Here is a 16670-nt window from a genome sequence, read left to right on the forward strand (position 1 = left end):
CCTGAGCAATTTGGGTAAAAATGCAAATTGAATTTTTTCACCTTAGTACTATCTCTTATTGTACTCCCTTTGTAATACTGCATATTTTATTGAGAACAGAACTTGGGCAAGTTAGTCAGTTTAGGGATGGGAAGTACTGAGTTTTTAGCATGGCATTGTAAACACACAATTTTTGGGGCCAATGAAGATTTCAGTTTCCAGATGGCATGTCTGTATTCGTAACTTCTGAAAAAAACCTAGCCACTTCTTTGCAACTCTGTTTGAAAAACATGAATATTTTTATTTTCTAATTTGCTTTTACTACTTCTTGCCTGTAAGAAGGTGTACAATAGTAGATAAACTCAGATGAATGTACCAGAGACATGTGTGTTTCAGTATATTCCTAGTAATAAATGATGTATAGTCTTTCTTTTCCATGCTGTATCATTTTGTTTTTCTGAGATAAAGAGTCTTTTTGGTATTTGTTCCTGCTATTGCCAAATTTAAGGTAATTACACATAAAAGAACCAGATGACAAAAACAGAATGGAATAAAATGGAAGTAGAATAGAACAAGAGTAGAATTAGTTCAGTTGGAAGGGACCTTCAAAGTTCATCTATTCCAACAGCCTGACATTTCAGGGCTAATCGAAAGTTAAAGCATATTATTGAAGGCGTTATGCAAATGCATCTTGAGTAAAAAAAAAAACATGGGGGCATCAACCGCCTCACTAGAAATATTCACATATAACTTTGAAGTGAAAGGATTTTGAAGTTATGCTTTTTTTCCTCCTAGCTTCTAAACTTTAAGAGTAAAGTTGTCACCTTTCAAACCTTTTCCTTGTAGCCACGAGGGCTGAAAATGGATATGGATATGTATATTTTTTGTAAGGGGAAGCTGGTGAATCTCACACTTGGCTCTACAGGGTGAAACTTTAAAAAAAAAAAAAAAAAAAAAAAAAAAGATGGTCAGTAATGCTTAAGCTGTGAAAGACCATTTTGCAACACTAATCATGCAACTGCCTCTCAATCTTAATGTGGGAATGGTTTTAACTTAGTCCCCAATATGCTAGACTGATACTGCACTACGAGAAAGACATGAAACTAATTCATTAAACTGCAGGTAAGCTTCCAGAGTGGAGAAGGCAGTACAGTTTTTATATTTGCTCCATACTGCTGCAAACCACAGTGTAATCTATCTTCTTCTCCCTCTGTCATCTCTTTCTTCCCTTCCCTCCCACTCACTGTAGTGACATGAAATTTCTTTCTTCTGCTTCAGCATGTAAAAGCTACTTTGGTTTCATTTTATTTATTTACTGTCATCTTGCAGCTTGACCGTATGTATGTTTGCCATCAGACTGCATCACCCTGCTGTGTGATGACATTGGCAAGTGACTGCATTACCAAAAGATTCATTGCTATAGCAGATGCAGTTGTGAATGAACAATTAAATCTTTTAAATTGAAAATGTAAAGTCAGTCAAGAGTCAGTCAGTGGATAGAGCACCTGAATGCAAAAACCAAGGATAAGAAGTCATGCAGTGACACAAAAAGCCTGGTATAATTCAAAGGCAAAAGAACACATTTTTTTATTCTTAATTTTGATTTTTTTTTATTATTAATTTTGATTAATGGAGTTCTTTCACATTCATTCAACAATTATCTTCTATCTGATAACATTTGAGCAAAATATTGATTAGCTGTATATCTTAAGCATGTTCATCATGAAATTTTAATTGTGAGACCCTCACTGTATTCTAGTTCTAAAAAACATTTGAAGTGTGGACAAACAGTCATTTTTCTTGACAGCTCTAGAAATACTCAGAATGACTCAAAAACTGAGAGAAATACAATAGACAAGAAAAGAAGAAAAAAAACAAACACAGAAAATTTTAGTAGGCTCTGTGACATGACTGAATGTTCTGTGCTGGCTCTTCCAAGCAGCTAGTAAATATTCTTTTCCATATGCACATGATGAGAAAAATGGAGCAGAGGTTAACACACCCAGTTCACTAGGGACTTGTGTAGCCTCTGCACACTGTCAGAATGCAAAGGAATATATACAGTTATTGTGAAATATGGAATTATGTGAACATTGAGAAGCCAAGATTTTCCTTCATGGGCTACCATATAGGGGAAAAGACATTGGAGGGTAGGGTGTATGGCTTGATGCTCACATCTGTTCCAGTTCACTGCTGCTACAAATCAGGCTGCTTTGCCCTCATATCCCTTTCCTAATCTTGACCAATAATTTATAATTGGTATCAGCTGATAATTTGGCTCTCTTTTTTCCCCAGCAAAATGAGTGAATCAGGAACTTTATCATCCTACTCTTTACTGTCCAAGAGATGACAAACCTTTGAAAGATAAAGATCTTTATTAGTTTTTAATGCTGTCTCCGAAACATCCACCTACTTCATCTGTTCTCTTTATTTCTGTATGTCTTTAGCAAAGGAACAAGGTGTCTTCAAGCCCAACTTCAATTCTGTGTCACTTTTGACATCAGTCTCTGGCTTTATGACATGATTACTACAATGGGAAGCAGACTCAGAGACTGAAACTATAAGGTGAAATTACTTAATTGATCCACTTACTCTGAATGCTGATCTCAATGCCTTAAAGTCAAGAGTGAACAAATTGCACAGTACGCAGCAGAATAACAAAGCCTGTGGATTCCTGTGGATTTGTCTTTCTGGATCTTTTGTGTTATCGCATAGCCCATTCACTTGTACACCTTGTGTCATGTTGTAAATCTTGTTCTTTCTGGAAGAAATGGAGCTAAACATTCCTAAAGGAATCCATATGAGCTGAGATACAGCTTTGTTAGTTACAAGCCGTATCATTATGATTTTTTTTGCTTGCTGTATCAGCTTTCCTTAGGTAATTTTACTTTCTGCTACAAACTGCAACATGCATGCAGTCAGCAACCCAGTGAGATTAAAGGGGAATTAAAGTTGAGCAGGAATATTTTTAATAATGTGATGAGAAAATCTATTTGTACTCCATTGAAACTAAAAGCTATGGTCCTACTGAAAAGTGGATATTTATTACTTTATAAAAATTCTGAGAATATGCTATGATGATCTGGATGCTTTGCCCAAAGAGTAACCTGATTCATGTAATGCTGTACCACAAATTAAAACAAGACGCAACAAGTGAAGGAGTATCATGGAACAGAGGGAAGGAACTAATGACAGAGCAGTCTCTCTAAGTGAGATTTCATAGCTGTGTTAGATTTTATAGTTTGGATATGTTTTCCTTGTTAACTGCAATTAAGAAGAAATTTTCTCTGCATCTGGACAATTGTATAATTTCTGCTGCAGGATTCTAGTGCCTCTGTAGCGTACTTAGCGGTGTCATATTGATCTGACCGTCTATGCTGGATCAGCAATTCCTGAAGATCCTTTCAGAAGTCATCTCCATTCAATAGAAAACTTTTTGTCCAACTGTTTTCGTTAGGTTATTATGTTGTACTATGCCACCTCATCTGCTTTTTTTTTTTTTTTTTTTTTTTTTCCGCAGCTAAATTAATTTCAGCTAACTTTCAAAGGAAGCAAACATCTGATAGAGGGTATTTTATGGCCTATGTTGTTCAAGCTCTTGAACTGTTAGTCTGTTGTCAATGTTTTTCTTGGCACAGCCTGGCCTCCTGCAGTACAGTGGTAGCTGAGAGCAATACAGTGCTAAAGTCACCAGTAGTCAGATGTAAGTTAGTCTTTGTTTTCCTCTGGAGAGCAATCAGCATTGCAATTACTATCCACAATTTTTCTAGGACTTATGCTTAACCATTTAGCTTTGTTTTATTATTTTTTTCTGTTGTTGTTATTGTTGCATTTTGTTCATAAATAAATCAATTAGGGGTGATGAATTTGAATGATCTTTTAAGATCCCTTCCAACCCAAGCCATGCTATGATGCTACTAGACCTCCAAATGTTAGTTGGCTTGTGAAACACAAGTTTTAAGCTCAAGGAGGAGAGGTTTAGATTGGATGAGAGGGTGAAGTTCTTCACAAGAGAATGGTGAGCTGCTGAACAGGCTGTCCAAGGAGGTTGTGGATGCTCCATCCCTGAATGTGTTCAAAACCAGGTTGGATGGGGCCCTGGGCAATCTGGTCTAGTACCAGATCTAGAGGTTGGTGGCCCTGCTGTACCAAGGGGGTTGGTCCCTTCCAATCCAAGCCATTCTATGGTTCTGTGAAGGCTGTGGCCAATGGAGTGCTATCGAACCATGCCCAGGGGCTAAACAGGCCAATGCAGGATGGTGATGGGGGCACTCCATTTTCAGGTAAAATTAGGAGTGCTTTACTTCATCTCTTTGCTCCATTTGGGTCTGAGTAGACCCAAGGATGGGATCATCCTTAACAATGCTTGGCCAAAGCAGAAGTCTTCCAGACAACAAAACAGTGCCACAGTTGGCTTCTGCAGTTGAGAAGGGTCTTCAGATGCTATCCATCCCAGCCATTGTCCAGGTAGCCCCAAGTAATGCAGGGAATCTGTCTTCTCCCCTTCCATATAAACAAAGAACATTTGTCACCTGGGAACTATTTCATTGTGTTCCATGTTAAGAAAAATAAGAAGTTACAACTTGGGCATGAGGATATTTAGTTTGACATTCATTTCTAGAATTTTACAAAAGTGCATCAAATTTAAATTAGGATGCTACTTCTGGCCAGTTTCAATGGAAATCAACTGGATGTTGGCCTCTGAGTCATTGGGATTTTTTGACAGTGACAGAGGTGAAGGTAATCTTGTTCTCTTCTGTCCAGTCTTTGTGGATGTTCCCGTCCATGCCAATTGGCGGGGATGACACTTGGATATTTTTGAATTAGGAGTAGGCAAGTGGATGCAGATGGGTCCTCCATGCTTTCAGTGAAATGTTCTGGGCACTCCAGCTTGAACAGCAGCATTTCCTAGTGGCTGCGTGCCTTTATTCTGTATTGAGGATAATCTGGCTCTGTAAAATGACAGTAATTTACAATGTCACTTGCTATAATTGAGAGAAATATCTACAGCTGACTGAAAAAATCATATGTGTCTTTTATTTTCTGTGAGTGCATTATATGCTGGCTCTAGAATGAAATAAAAAGTAGTATGAAATGATGGTCTGTTTGTGCTCCAACTAGTAAAAGCTGCAAAGAGAGCAAAATATGTGTTGAAATAACCACAGAATGTCAGCCTCCTTCAGTCTTTTCAGCACTTTTTTTTTTAGTCAGGACTATTGTGGAACATATCTGTATGCCTTTCCATAAACAGTTAGCTGTCATTCACCAAGTATTTATGAGCGTTATGGACCAACTGATTTAATTGTGAGTGTTTTGCAGTGATCAGTGATTCCTGAATTAGTGCTTTGGAAAAGTCTCATTTAGTGTGTAAATGAGAAGCTAGAGAGGAATATACATTCTTGTGATAGAAAGTCTCTTTGAAGAATCCAGAGTAAAATACCCCTGCAGCTAAAGCATCCTCTGCTCTCTTCTGCTCATTTTGGCTCTGCCCCCGTTCAGGATCATGTTCCCATTTTGACCTGAAATAATTTGTGCTGTGGATTGATTTGTCATTCCCACAGCCTTGAGGGGCTGGCACGCGCTGCACCATGGGTGTGGATGGGAATGTGCTCACTTCCTCCTTGGCTGTGCAGCTTCGATTCTGCTGCAAATTTGGAGCTGCAGGACACTGGCAAAGCAAGCTTTATGTTGTGCTGTCACAAGTCTGGCAGTAGCACAAGTGAGTGCTTTGCGTGATAGCTGCTAAATCCCTGCTAAATTTTATGCCCTGTGTGTGTTGCCTGGGGCAGCTTGAAATTTGCCCTTTCCTAGACGATCAATGATGATGAACAAGAGACAGTGAGTGCTTTAAAAAAGAAAACTTGGCATAAACTAGCTTTTTACATATTGCACATATCCATGCACATACCCACATATTAATTTTTTAATGTTGAATGGTTTGTGCAAGCAGTGACCTACCAATATCTTGCCACTTGCACTTGGTTTCAAATAGCTGCACTCCCTCTGCATGCACAGCAGTATTTGGGAAGCAAATGTTTGGTTAATATGTGGTTAAGCGCTTTTGCAATACAGAAAGTGTTCTTCCTTGCAAACTGTCTGTTCTGAGAAAGTGAAGTGTACTTTTGGTTTTTGAATTCATGCAAATGTCATTTGTAAGCAGTCATTAAGATTTTACAAATACTTCGGGAGCCTTTTGAACTTGTATCTTGGGTAAGTCACTGCATGCTAAATATTTTTATAATTGCCTCTCTGTGCATTTTTGCTTCCCTCTTCCTCTCAGTTTTTTACTTTGCATGACCAAAATTCTCTCAAAATGTAATTTCAGGTATTTTGGATAAAACATGGCATTTGACAGTTATATTAAGGAAGCACAGGATTAAGAATGGTCATGCACAGCCCTGTGGACATTAATATTAATATGACAGTAAAACCCTGTTTTGCTTTTGTAATGTTCCTTGCCTTCAGTTAGTGGGTGAGCATGAGGTAAGGAAAGGACTGAAGGCAGACCTACCAGCTCTTAGCAAACTGCGTAGTTTGCCCTGAGGATCATATCTAGGTTGCCTTTGGAACCAACTTCAGGTCTGACTTGCCATTTGAACTGGCAGGGAGAAGTCACACCAGCGTGAATGCAGACTGTTGAGCGCCTTGTGTCCAGGGAAGTGTTGGCTGTGCCTGCGATGAGGTCCACAGTCCTTAGACCCTGACAGGTTATGTTTGAATCCTTGAGCAGTGGAATTACAGAGGCAGACGTTTTATCCACAGTTCAAAGTCAGAGGAGACAAGGGGCCTTTTTCAGTTTTTTCCTAGCTGCAACCATTATTGAGATCCACTTCCATCAGCAAGCACATACATGAGGCAGTCTGATTTCTTGTCTTTGGTATCCTCAGTTTCCACAATTTTTTGGTTCATAGAGAGGATATTGCTGATAAACAGCTGCATTTGCTCCTGCATGGTACAGCTCGTACGTAACACTGCCAGTCTACATTTTTCAGGAACTGTGCTTATGATACTTGGGTTTGATTTGCCTCCAATCCAGTTTACGATTGCAGGTGAAGCCAATGGAAATTGTGCTGCACACATCTATGGTGGTGAATTAATTATTCCTTAACACAAGATCCACTTTGAAATGTCAGATATCTCATAAGAATCGAGCAAGATGAATGGAAAGTTTTAGACACTATGCATCTCTTCCTTAATTTATTACCTATAAATTCTTAATACATTACCTAACAAGTTTTGTGAACTCAGTTCATTAGAAAGCAGTCAGCTACTAACAAAAACCCCTGAGAGAACTGAAGAAATCATGGAATCACAGGGCATGGAAGGGGCCTCCATATGTCATCTACTCCGTGCCTCCCCTTCTGCTAAAGCATGTTCCATACAGTAGGTTGTACAGCATGCAGTGAATGGCTTTGGAGGAACTTGTGAAACTATGATAAAAAATATTTTTTAATACTTTTGAACAAGTATTCAGTATAAGATCAGGCTTTTTACAAGGCTTTGTTAGGATAATCAGCATTATCATTTCACATAAAGTTAACATTACAGTATGTTGCAGATAGATACTGAGCTAATCTGATTTCTCTTTAAGACAGGATTTTTCCCAACATCTTTGTTCTTAAGAAAATACTAAATATTTGGAGTTCAAAGATTATTGGTGTTCATTCTTTGTGTGAAGTTGTTTGGGTTTTGTTCTCTTTGGTGTTATACATATACATATACATATAAGGCTAGGATAGATCAGGTTACGAATAGTGCGATAGGGAAGAATGCATTTTTAATTCTAATAGCTCTGGGGTTGTGCTGCTTTTATTCTGCAAATCTGAAATAGCAAGGAAAATACCATTCCTAAGAAGTGAAATTGAACCACATAATGCAGCATCAATGTTTCATAGTTAACTAAAGCTTTGTGTATTCAGTAGAAAAATGAGTAACTCTAATTTGTGAGGAACCGTTATTCTGGAAAGCAGAAAAATATGTAACTATTTTCAGAAAACTCAAATGCTACTTCAGGAGCATCAAGGACAACTATTTTGATTAAATAATGCTCACTTCAGTCCTCCAATGCATTTGCATTCTCTCTGACTGTGTATATGAAATAGGAGTTTTATTCTGTATGTCCACAGCTAACTATATTCTCTGTTGACATGACAGAATAGTTTCACACAGTTGCAGAGGAGCTCTTGCAATCCTAGTCGTAGTCATTCTTCCTTGTCTTAAGAATTGTGTAAGTTTCAGTCGAGGTATCTATTGCAATTAAGCTCTCCTTGTAGGAAAATTTTGTAGTCTAAGTGAATAAACAATGCTGTACTATGTCTATGCCCAGTTCATTTTACTCTGATTCTTGAAGTGATTAAAAGGAACAGTTTCCCTAGGAGATCTCTGGAATTGGTTTACTGTGTTTCCGGTTTAATTCCATCACAAGAGAGCTTCCTTTGGAGGGACAAGCACAATGTGTAGACTGTTATCAAATGCTAAGTATGACCACGTGTGAATGCATAAATAAAGTGAGAAATGTTTGTGGAATTATTGCAGTATTTACCTTTTTCTTTTTTTGTCCTGCCAGAGATAACAAATGGGAATAACTGATTTTTGGTTTAGCTGATGCTATGAAAAGCTGGGTAGTAAATTGTTTGGGGTCAAATGAAGCAGTATATTTCTCTGCTTTGTAGGAGAATATGCATTTCTCCATTTTCAAGTGAACTTTTGTTTCCTCTTTAATTATCACGCTGAGATCAATTTGTTTTCCTTTTCATGGGGAGCTGAGGACAGTGTGCATTTGTGAATGGTTCTGGTGAATAAGCTATTCATTTGCAGGGTTTCTCCCTGTTCTGTGGTTAGTATCACTGCTCAGTATCACTCTCTATAGCCAGCCTGAGCCGCACATTACATCTTTCACAACAACACAACTTAATGATTTATTTTGAAAAATCAAAGACACTTGGTTTGGGTTAGTGGAAAGAAATGTGAGCCATGACAGAGGTGGTGCTCCTGCAGGGTCGTCTTGTTCTGGGGGTGCTGAAGGAGGAGGACGACCCAGCCTGGCTCCGCAGGAGTACAGTGTGAGCAGGGAGAACCTGGTACACCTCAGCAGTGCTGGTTATGAAGGCTCTTAACTTGTTTGTGAGGGAGTGGTTGAAGACAACTGACTTGTCCCTTAAGTTCAGATGTGGTGCAAAACTAATTTTTATTGGGACCCCATGCCTGCATACAGAAAAATCTGTATGTAGAAGTATTACATATATACGATTTTTCAATATGACACAAGCAAATGTATATTTTTCTAAAACTAACGCTGCTTTCAGTTTTATTGAACTTATTCTAAAAAAAAAATACCCATGTGATACTTTTCAGAATCAAGAATTCAGATTTTGTTGGCACGTGTTTAAGAAAACAGCCTTAATAGGCAGCTTGTAGGATAGCAGTTGGGATATGTGCAGATAATTCATTGTTATGGTTGTGAATCCTGGGTACGTTGTTGTTGGGAGTTTGTTTTATTAGAAGTGTACTTTTTATTACTTCCTGCCAAAGGAGATGCTGTAAAGTAAGTGCCTTCATGAGGTGATCTTTGGTGTCAGAACTGCAGTGCTGCAGAATGAACTCACATGCCAAGACTGTATTTTCTGTAACATTAAACAGATTGGCTGTCCTGTCATGCACCAGATTACTCTGTGGCACATTTTCCTTGAAACAGCAGCGCAGGAAAACATACAAGCAGTCCATTGAGGACTTAGCCACCTCATTCTTTTACAAACTTTTCAGTTACTTAATTTTTTTCCCTGCTTCAGTACTACTTGATGCTGTTAATGAAACATTTTGAAGCCACTTAGCTGCTAGAATGTGTGACTGTAACAGTAAAGAGCATCCAAGGAAGAAGTTTCTTGTTTGTAGAGTTGAAGTTTCCCTTCATTTACAAGGAAATGCTGGGTCAGCAGTAGTGATGGCAAAAATGGAAATGTAGGATCTTGGATTTAGATGAAGCAGGCTAGCAAGATTCCTGATAGCGGTCATGTCCTAATCACATCGGAGGCTTTTTAGGTACTTCAGATCTGCTAGCATGACGACAAATTTAAAACATTGCAGATAACTCCTTCACACATAGCTTTTTTTTTTTAAGGCTTCAAAGCTGCTAACAGTAAAGAAAGGACAGAAGGGCCATCTTTTTTTTTTTTTTTTTTTTTTTTTTAACCTCTAACATAAACTATCAAGATTTTATACTTTGGTAGCAGGCGATGAACAACTAGTCTAACCCACTCACCTAAACCCAAGGAGCTATACAGATGACTCATCTGTCCTCAGAAATGATTACAGAAACAAAGGCCTAAAAAATCTGTTAAAATCAGAACTGCGTTAATGTCGTGATTGGCAGGTATACTTTGAATTCATTAAAGTTACAACATCTCATTAATAAAACTTAGAAGGCTATATCCTCTCATTAATGAAAGCTAAAAGTTCAGTAAGTACTTGCAGCAGCTTAACAAACCGTTCATTGTGCCACTAAATCTGAATCCAAGTTCTCCGTTTTAACAGTGAACCAAATTCAAACACTGTGTCCAAACCCTTAAGCTCATATTTTCCAGCATAAACAATTAAATCTACATAGCAGAGTAGTGATATTCCCTTTGTAGATAAAATTCATACAGAAGAGTAGAAAGGTTTTCATGGTAGGGAGCTAGTTGATTCTCTTTAATTAATATTTAAATATTAGTACTTAAGTGCGCGTATTAAATACCGGAAAAGATATTCAGAAGGTTTGTTTGAATAAAAGATATTAACATATTAAAATACTAACAGAATGAGGCATGTTAAAACATTGCAGACCTTTCCAACCATGTCACCCTTCAAGGATGACTGGAACTCCAGCTTGGTGGAGCTGGATGCTGTTGTCTTTGCCAATGATGTCTATAAAGAGATTGCCATTTACATACATAGTTCTCCTAGGAACTCGCATGAAATGTTTCTTGTACGTGTTGCTCACCATGAAATCAATTCAGACTTAGGTTAATCAAAATATGAAGTATCAGCAAAATATGATGATGTGAGCTCCCAGCGAATAATCACTTATTCTGTATTTCTGCAAAGCAAAAACAGCTCTGTCTAGAGCTCTTGGTCCTCCTCATATTCCCGGAATTCTGAATCTTTCTTACAATTGGGTTTTGGGGGTTTTTCTTTGCCTCGAGCTAACTTTCTGTTCCAATCGAAAACGTCCTTACAAGTAACAAATGTTTTTTTGTTCTTTTTTTTTATTTTTTTTTTTTCATCTCATGCAGTGTGAAAGGAGCAGATGCTGGCAACGTGATCAGACTATTTGTACCAGACATCGGGATGTTCATTGCGAGCCTGACAATATGGCTCCTCTGCCGCAACATGGTTCAGAAGGCAATAAGCGAGGATGCGGTGCAGTGCAACGTGCAGTTTGAAAATGAGGAAATGGTATCAAATACTCATTTTTGTCTGTACTGCTTATAGCTGATACTGAACTTTGGCATTATTGTTGGGAGTTGTATCCTGAATTAGTCTGATGAGCATGGAATATGCTAAGTATACTTACAAACAGAAAACTCAACACTTAATTTTGAAGTGGAAAACCTACTGTTGTCTCCAGAAAACAGAGCAGAATATGAAAACTGGTAGTTTTGTTGAATTTTCAAATTGTTTTGAATTAACAGGTAGGCTGACCACCGTGTGTTTCTTCACCAGGGTTTCTAATTAAGTCTGAAAAGGATTTTTGCTACATACATTGCTCAGCCTTTTAGTTAGTGCCCACATTTCCAAACTTGGTTTAAAGAACAGCAGAATCTAAGTAATGATCAGAAATGACTCTTAGCAGAAGTGCGGAGAGACTGCGCATTATGTTCAGGAAGGGAATTGTCTAAAGCAGTGATTATGCAAACAGTCGAGTAAGCTTGATGATAGTTCTTGGGAATGATGCAGCTGGAATTATTGTTGTGTTTGCTGTATATTTGACTAGTGGGAAGAATGGCAGAGATCGTGAACACAGAAAATTCCACATATGAAGGGAAACAATTTTATAATACAAAAAGCCGTAATGGGAATTTAGCCCAGGGTACAGAGAAATTCCCAGTATCAGTCTTGACATGTTTTTTATCAGACTGTCTAGCATGCCTTGTGTCTCATTTTCAACCTTGGTTTACATATGAAGGAAATGTCTTTTTCTTTACCCTCAAAACTCCAGTTTTAAGGGAGAAAGTTGCAAGTTGCTCATTGCAAAAAGAAACTGCACTTTAAAAGTGGGTAAAGCATTGAGGAGATCAGCTGTCCACTTTGGTGTTAGAGGGAGAAAAATTTCTGTGTGATTCTCTGTTGTCTGGTTCGTGGTATTGCCATAAGCTAGTTGAGTTTCTAGCCCAAGAAAGATCAGTATCAGGACTGTGCTTTACATCCAGTTGCAATTTCTTACATGCTCTCCAGGCAGCTGAGGGTTGCCTGAAGATTACACCCTTTTATTACACACTGAAGGATACATCGGCCTCAGTGTCATATGAATACACACGGTTCTGCCATGTCTCTGGGAAGCCAGTTTTACCTGCTTTAAATCTGCTTTATCTCTGGAGCTGTGCAGAATGGATTTAGCAGCTGGAATCTAGGACTGTAAGGGGAGAAACTAGAAGCATTAAGAAAAGTTGCTAATTGTTAGATTTTGTGTTCAATCTGTCTTTACTAAAAGTAATATTTTACCAAAGTGGGCTCTAATAAACTTCTCTGAAGCCCTTGGCCTCCTGGATAAAAAATGTGTTTGCATATGCATAAAATAGGAGTAATGTAATAGCAGAAGCTCGGAAGAAAGACAAAAGAACATGCTGAGGTTCCTCTGAATCTATATGATAGTGTTTAAATATTAACTTTTTGGTTAGTTCAGAGCCTAGAGTCTGGGCAGGAGAAGGGAGATCAGTCTCATGGAAACAAGGGATGCTGTCTGCCAAGCAGGGCTCAATAGATCTGCCTGGAATGCAAGAAAAAAAAACTGAGCTAACCAGCAGTGATCACATAGAACAGAGGGCAGCTTTAAATTGCATGTGTCATGGACTCGTGGCTAACTCAAGGCATTCCACTGATACAATTAAAGGTACCAGAATAATCCACAAAGGAAGAGTAGAGGTGAGAAGAAAGAGAAAACTTTGACTGCAAAGGGACACTGATACCAGGCAAATGGAAATCTGCACAAATATATTTCACTTCTTCGCATCAAAACCCAGGAAATATTATTTATATTCTGTGGGCTGTATGCATTATAGATTATTTAGTGAACACTGCAGCTGTGTTTAGATATAGTGGCACCAAAAACTTCACCACAGCTGATGTTTTTTTTTTGAAGTGTAATACATACTGTCATGTGAGGTGATCCCCAGTGTTTTGAGGAATTCTGATCTTCACAGCTGAAATTATGGATTTACATCGGAATAACCTGCTTGTTTTTAAAGATGAAGTAAAATGGAGAGTGGAAAATTAAATACACGTTAAACACATATTTTCCAAACTTCAACTTTCTCTTTGTAGGTGTCTGCATATAACATCCTGGAATCATTTCTGCTAGTTAGGAGGCTGCAGAAGCAGCTGAATCTGCTAGGAATTGGCAGGACTGTAAGGAACCTAATGCATATGCAGAGCATGCAGCTGAGTGTCTGAATTTGGAAAAATATTGGCATGGTCTGAAATGACTCCAATCGTGTGGGTTTTACAAGATAATTTTCAATTCCTCTTTGATAAAGCCCACTGAAAAAAGCAAAAACTAAATGAAAAGTTGACTTCAGCGTTATCTAATTGATGCTTGTTTTGCCATGGCTCTGTACTGGTACGATAACTCTATTGAATTAGAAAATACAAAATGAGTTAAAGAAATAAGTGCCCTACAAACAAACGCTTCAGGAGAACTGTTGAGCTTGGTACTGTGCCTCTAAGGGAAATAGTCCTGGGTTTATTAGAACAACTCCACAGCCAATTAGAGAGTTGAAGAGCTTATGCTGAGAGTTCCTGCCACCACTTGTCAGAGATTTATTAAAAATGCATATGCTGATTTAAACCGATTCAACAGATCCATAAATGACGTTTAAGAAAGGCAAAGTGCAAGGTGTTGCATTTATGTCAAGAGAATTCCAGATAGAAGTACAGAGAAAAACTGCTTGAGAGCAACCATGCGGAGAAGGTCATAGTGCTCTTGATGGGCATGACCTAGCAATGTGCTCTTGCAGCTGGGAAGGCCAACGATATCCTAGGCTGCATCAAAGGAGGAGTGGCCAGCAGGGAGAGGGAGAGGATTTTTCCTGTCTGCTCTGCCCTTGTGAGAACCCATCTGGAGTATAGTGTCCAGGCCGGGGCCCCCAGTACAGAAGGGATGCAGAGCTGTTGGAGTAAGTCCAGAAGAGAGCCATGAAGATGATCAGAGGGCTAGAGCACCTCTCCTATGAAGAATAGGTGAGGGAATTGAGCTAGATCAGCTTGGAGAAGAGAAAGCTTTGGGGAGACCTCATCGTGACTTGCCAGTATTTGGAGGGTACTTACTGACTTTTTACACACTCTGATAGTGACAGGATAAGGGAGTGTGACTTTAAGCTAACAGAGCATAGATTTAGGTTAAATGTTAGGAAGGAAGTTTTTACCCAGAGGGCGGTGAGGTGCTGGAATAGGTTGCCAAGTGAGATTGTGGATGCCCCATCTCTGGAGGCATTCAAGTCCAGGTTGGAGGGGATCTTGGGCAGCTTTATCTGGTGTGTGACAGCTCTGCATGTAACAGGAAGCTTGAAACTAGATGATATTTTAGGTTCCCTTTAACATAAGCCATCATATGATAAGAGAGGTAGTTTTTTGGATTGACAGGTAGCCCTAAACATCATGAAATGGGCACTTTGACTTCTAGGAAAAACAGAGAATTTATCTTACATCTTCACCTTTTTGCATGAACTTATTTGAGGAATTCTCAGACATCTGTGCTTTTGGGGAGCATGGAATACCTTGGAAATAGGCTAAATTAAAAAAAAAGGAAGAGTAGCATATCTACTCCTTCTGAATTCTAAATACAAGAAAGCCTGTTCAGTGATAATTTCAGTAGTTCTGAAAGTGACCTTTTCAAAGCTCTGTATGAATGCATCATATTTCAATTTTTATCTGGGCATGCTGGAAAAATTGCCTGGAGTTGAGTAGCAGTTTGTGTACATAGCTGTGGCAGTAGCATCCAGCAATGTGTGTCTGTAGAGCACAGGGGATCAAATCGCTCATGGATTAGCTGCAACTCAAGATGAGAAAAAGTATCAGAATCCGAATTAAGGACAGCAAGGATTCATTTAAAAATGGATGTCCTTCTTCATTACATTGCGTCCAACTTTAAGAGAAACAGATCTTCATCAGAAAAGTGTATTCTACAGAACAGAACTGGGGATAGAAGGTTGGAAGGCAGTGAGAGACTCTCAATTATTTGTAAGTAACGCTACCCCAGGAATAAGCAAAGAGTGTGGTTTTAATTAACAGTGAGTCATGAAGTAGGAAGGTCTGCCAGATACCAGGCTGCAGTCCAACTCATTACCACCCCTAAATGGTTGCACACTTGGAGCAAACGTGTCTGCAGGCCTTTTTTATTAGGGCTCAGAAAATTTAAAGCAGGTGAATTCAGCTGGAGAAGGGCCCAGATTGCAAATGCCGAAAAGCACAATGCCAGTCACAAGGTGTAAAAGGTGGAAGAAAATGAGAGAGAACAGTTAACTTCCAGCTGCAGCTGAAAGTATGACATTTTTGATTTGATGCAGATGGTGGTTTAAATGCCAGAATGCAGATGCAGTATATACAGTCTGGTAGGTTTTAGAAAGGAAGTAGCTTTTTCTCGTGACTGTTGCCTGATATTGTAATTGACAGGGTAAAAATATCCTTGTGAGATTGTGTAACTTCATCTTTACAAGAGGTGTTGATGTTAAGTGAAATAAACAGTTGCAGTCTTCAGTGCAGCTTCCTCCAAGGCCCTTGCTGCCTTGTTTGTTTGAGCTTGTTTCTCATTGACGCTCTTCAGAAAAATGAAGCTGCTTACTTCATCTGTATCTCAGCTTCTGTGTCTCTTAGCAAACTGCTCAGTTTCTTAACTTTGACTTTCTAATAATCAGGCTGATAGGCTGGGGCTGTCTGTCATACGCTTACATCAGGCAGGTAGTCCATTTAGAGCTCTCTTTTGATTCAAGTCTCTGAGTGCAAATGCAACATATGCAGGATAGTTCAGACAAGCTCTGAGTTATACACATCCCATGCTTTGTCTAAGGTCCATTTAGACCCATATCCTGGAAATAGCTGGTACCTTGTGTATTACCACAATAAGCAAGTTAACGATAACTTTTTCCCCATCTCCAATATTGCTTTTTATCTTGATCTCTCCTAGTGAGAGACTGGCTTTAATCCTAAAACATATGGTTTCATATACCTTCCAAAAATGTTGTTGTTAATTATAGCTACTCTGTATAGTCTTGTTAAACATATAATTATCCAGTCCCTTTTTAATAGCTCATTAATTTCTTGGCTTCAGCAGTGTCATGAAGCAAGGACTTCCACAACTTAATAACTGCTCTCTGATTTGATTTTAAATTTAACACCTTTTAATTTTATGGAAGGTCTCTTGTATTACATGTTGTAAAACAGCATGAAATGGTATAAGGAAAATCAAGTTATTTATTATCTTACATATTCATCTTTCAGAA

The 16670-nt window shown here is 38.6% G+C and overlaps 1 protein-coding gene across 12 annotated transcripts in view; it reads left to right on the forward strand.

The window, feature by feature from the left end:
- Window positions 1-16670, forward strand: part of PIEZO2 (piezo type mechanosensitive ion channel component 2) — a 289987-nt gene that overhangs the window by 144832 nt on the left and 128485 nt on the right. For all 12 annotated transcript variants that reach the window (XR_008211266.1, XM_052704103.1, XM_052704107.1 and 9 more), the window contains exon 5: window positions 11250-11412. Coding sequence is in view for 11 of the 12 variants with exons in the window: in XM_052704103.1 (XP_052560063.1) it covers window positions 11250-11412 (163 nt within the window). In the remaining variant the exon portion in view is untranslated. The remainder of the gene's footprint in view (window positions 1-11249; window positions 11413-16670) is intronic.

The sequence above is a fragment of the Tympanuchus pallidicinctus genome, unplaced genomic scaffold (assembly GCF_026119805.1).
Source record: "Tympanuchus pallidicinctus isolate F22 unplaced genomic scaffold, pur_lepc_1.0 scaffold5, whole genome shotgun sequence".
Lineage (NCBI taxonomy): Eukaryota > Metazoa > Chordata > Aves > Galliformes > Phasianidae > Tympanuchus > Tympanuchus pallidicinctus.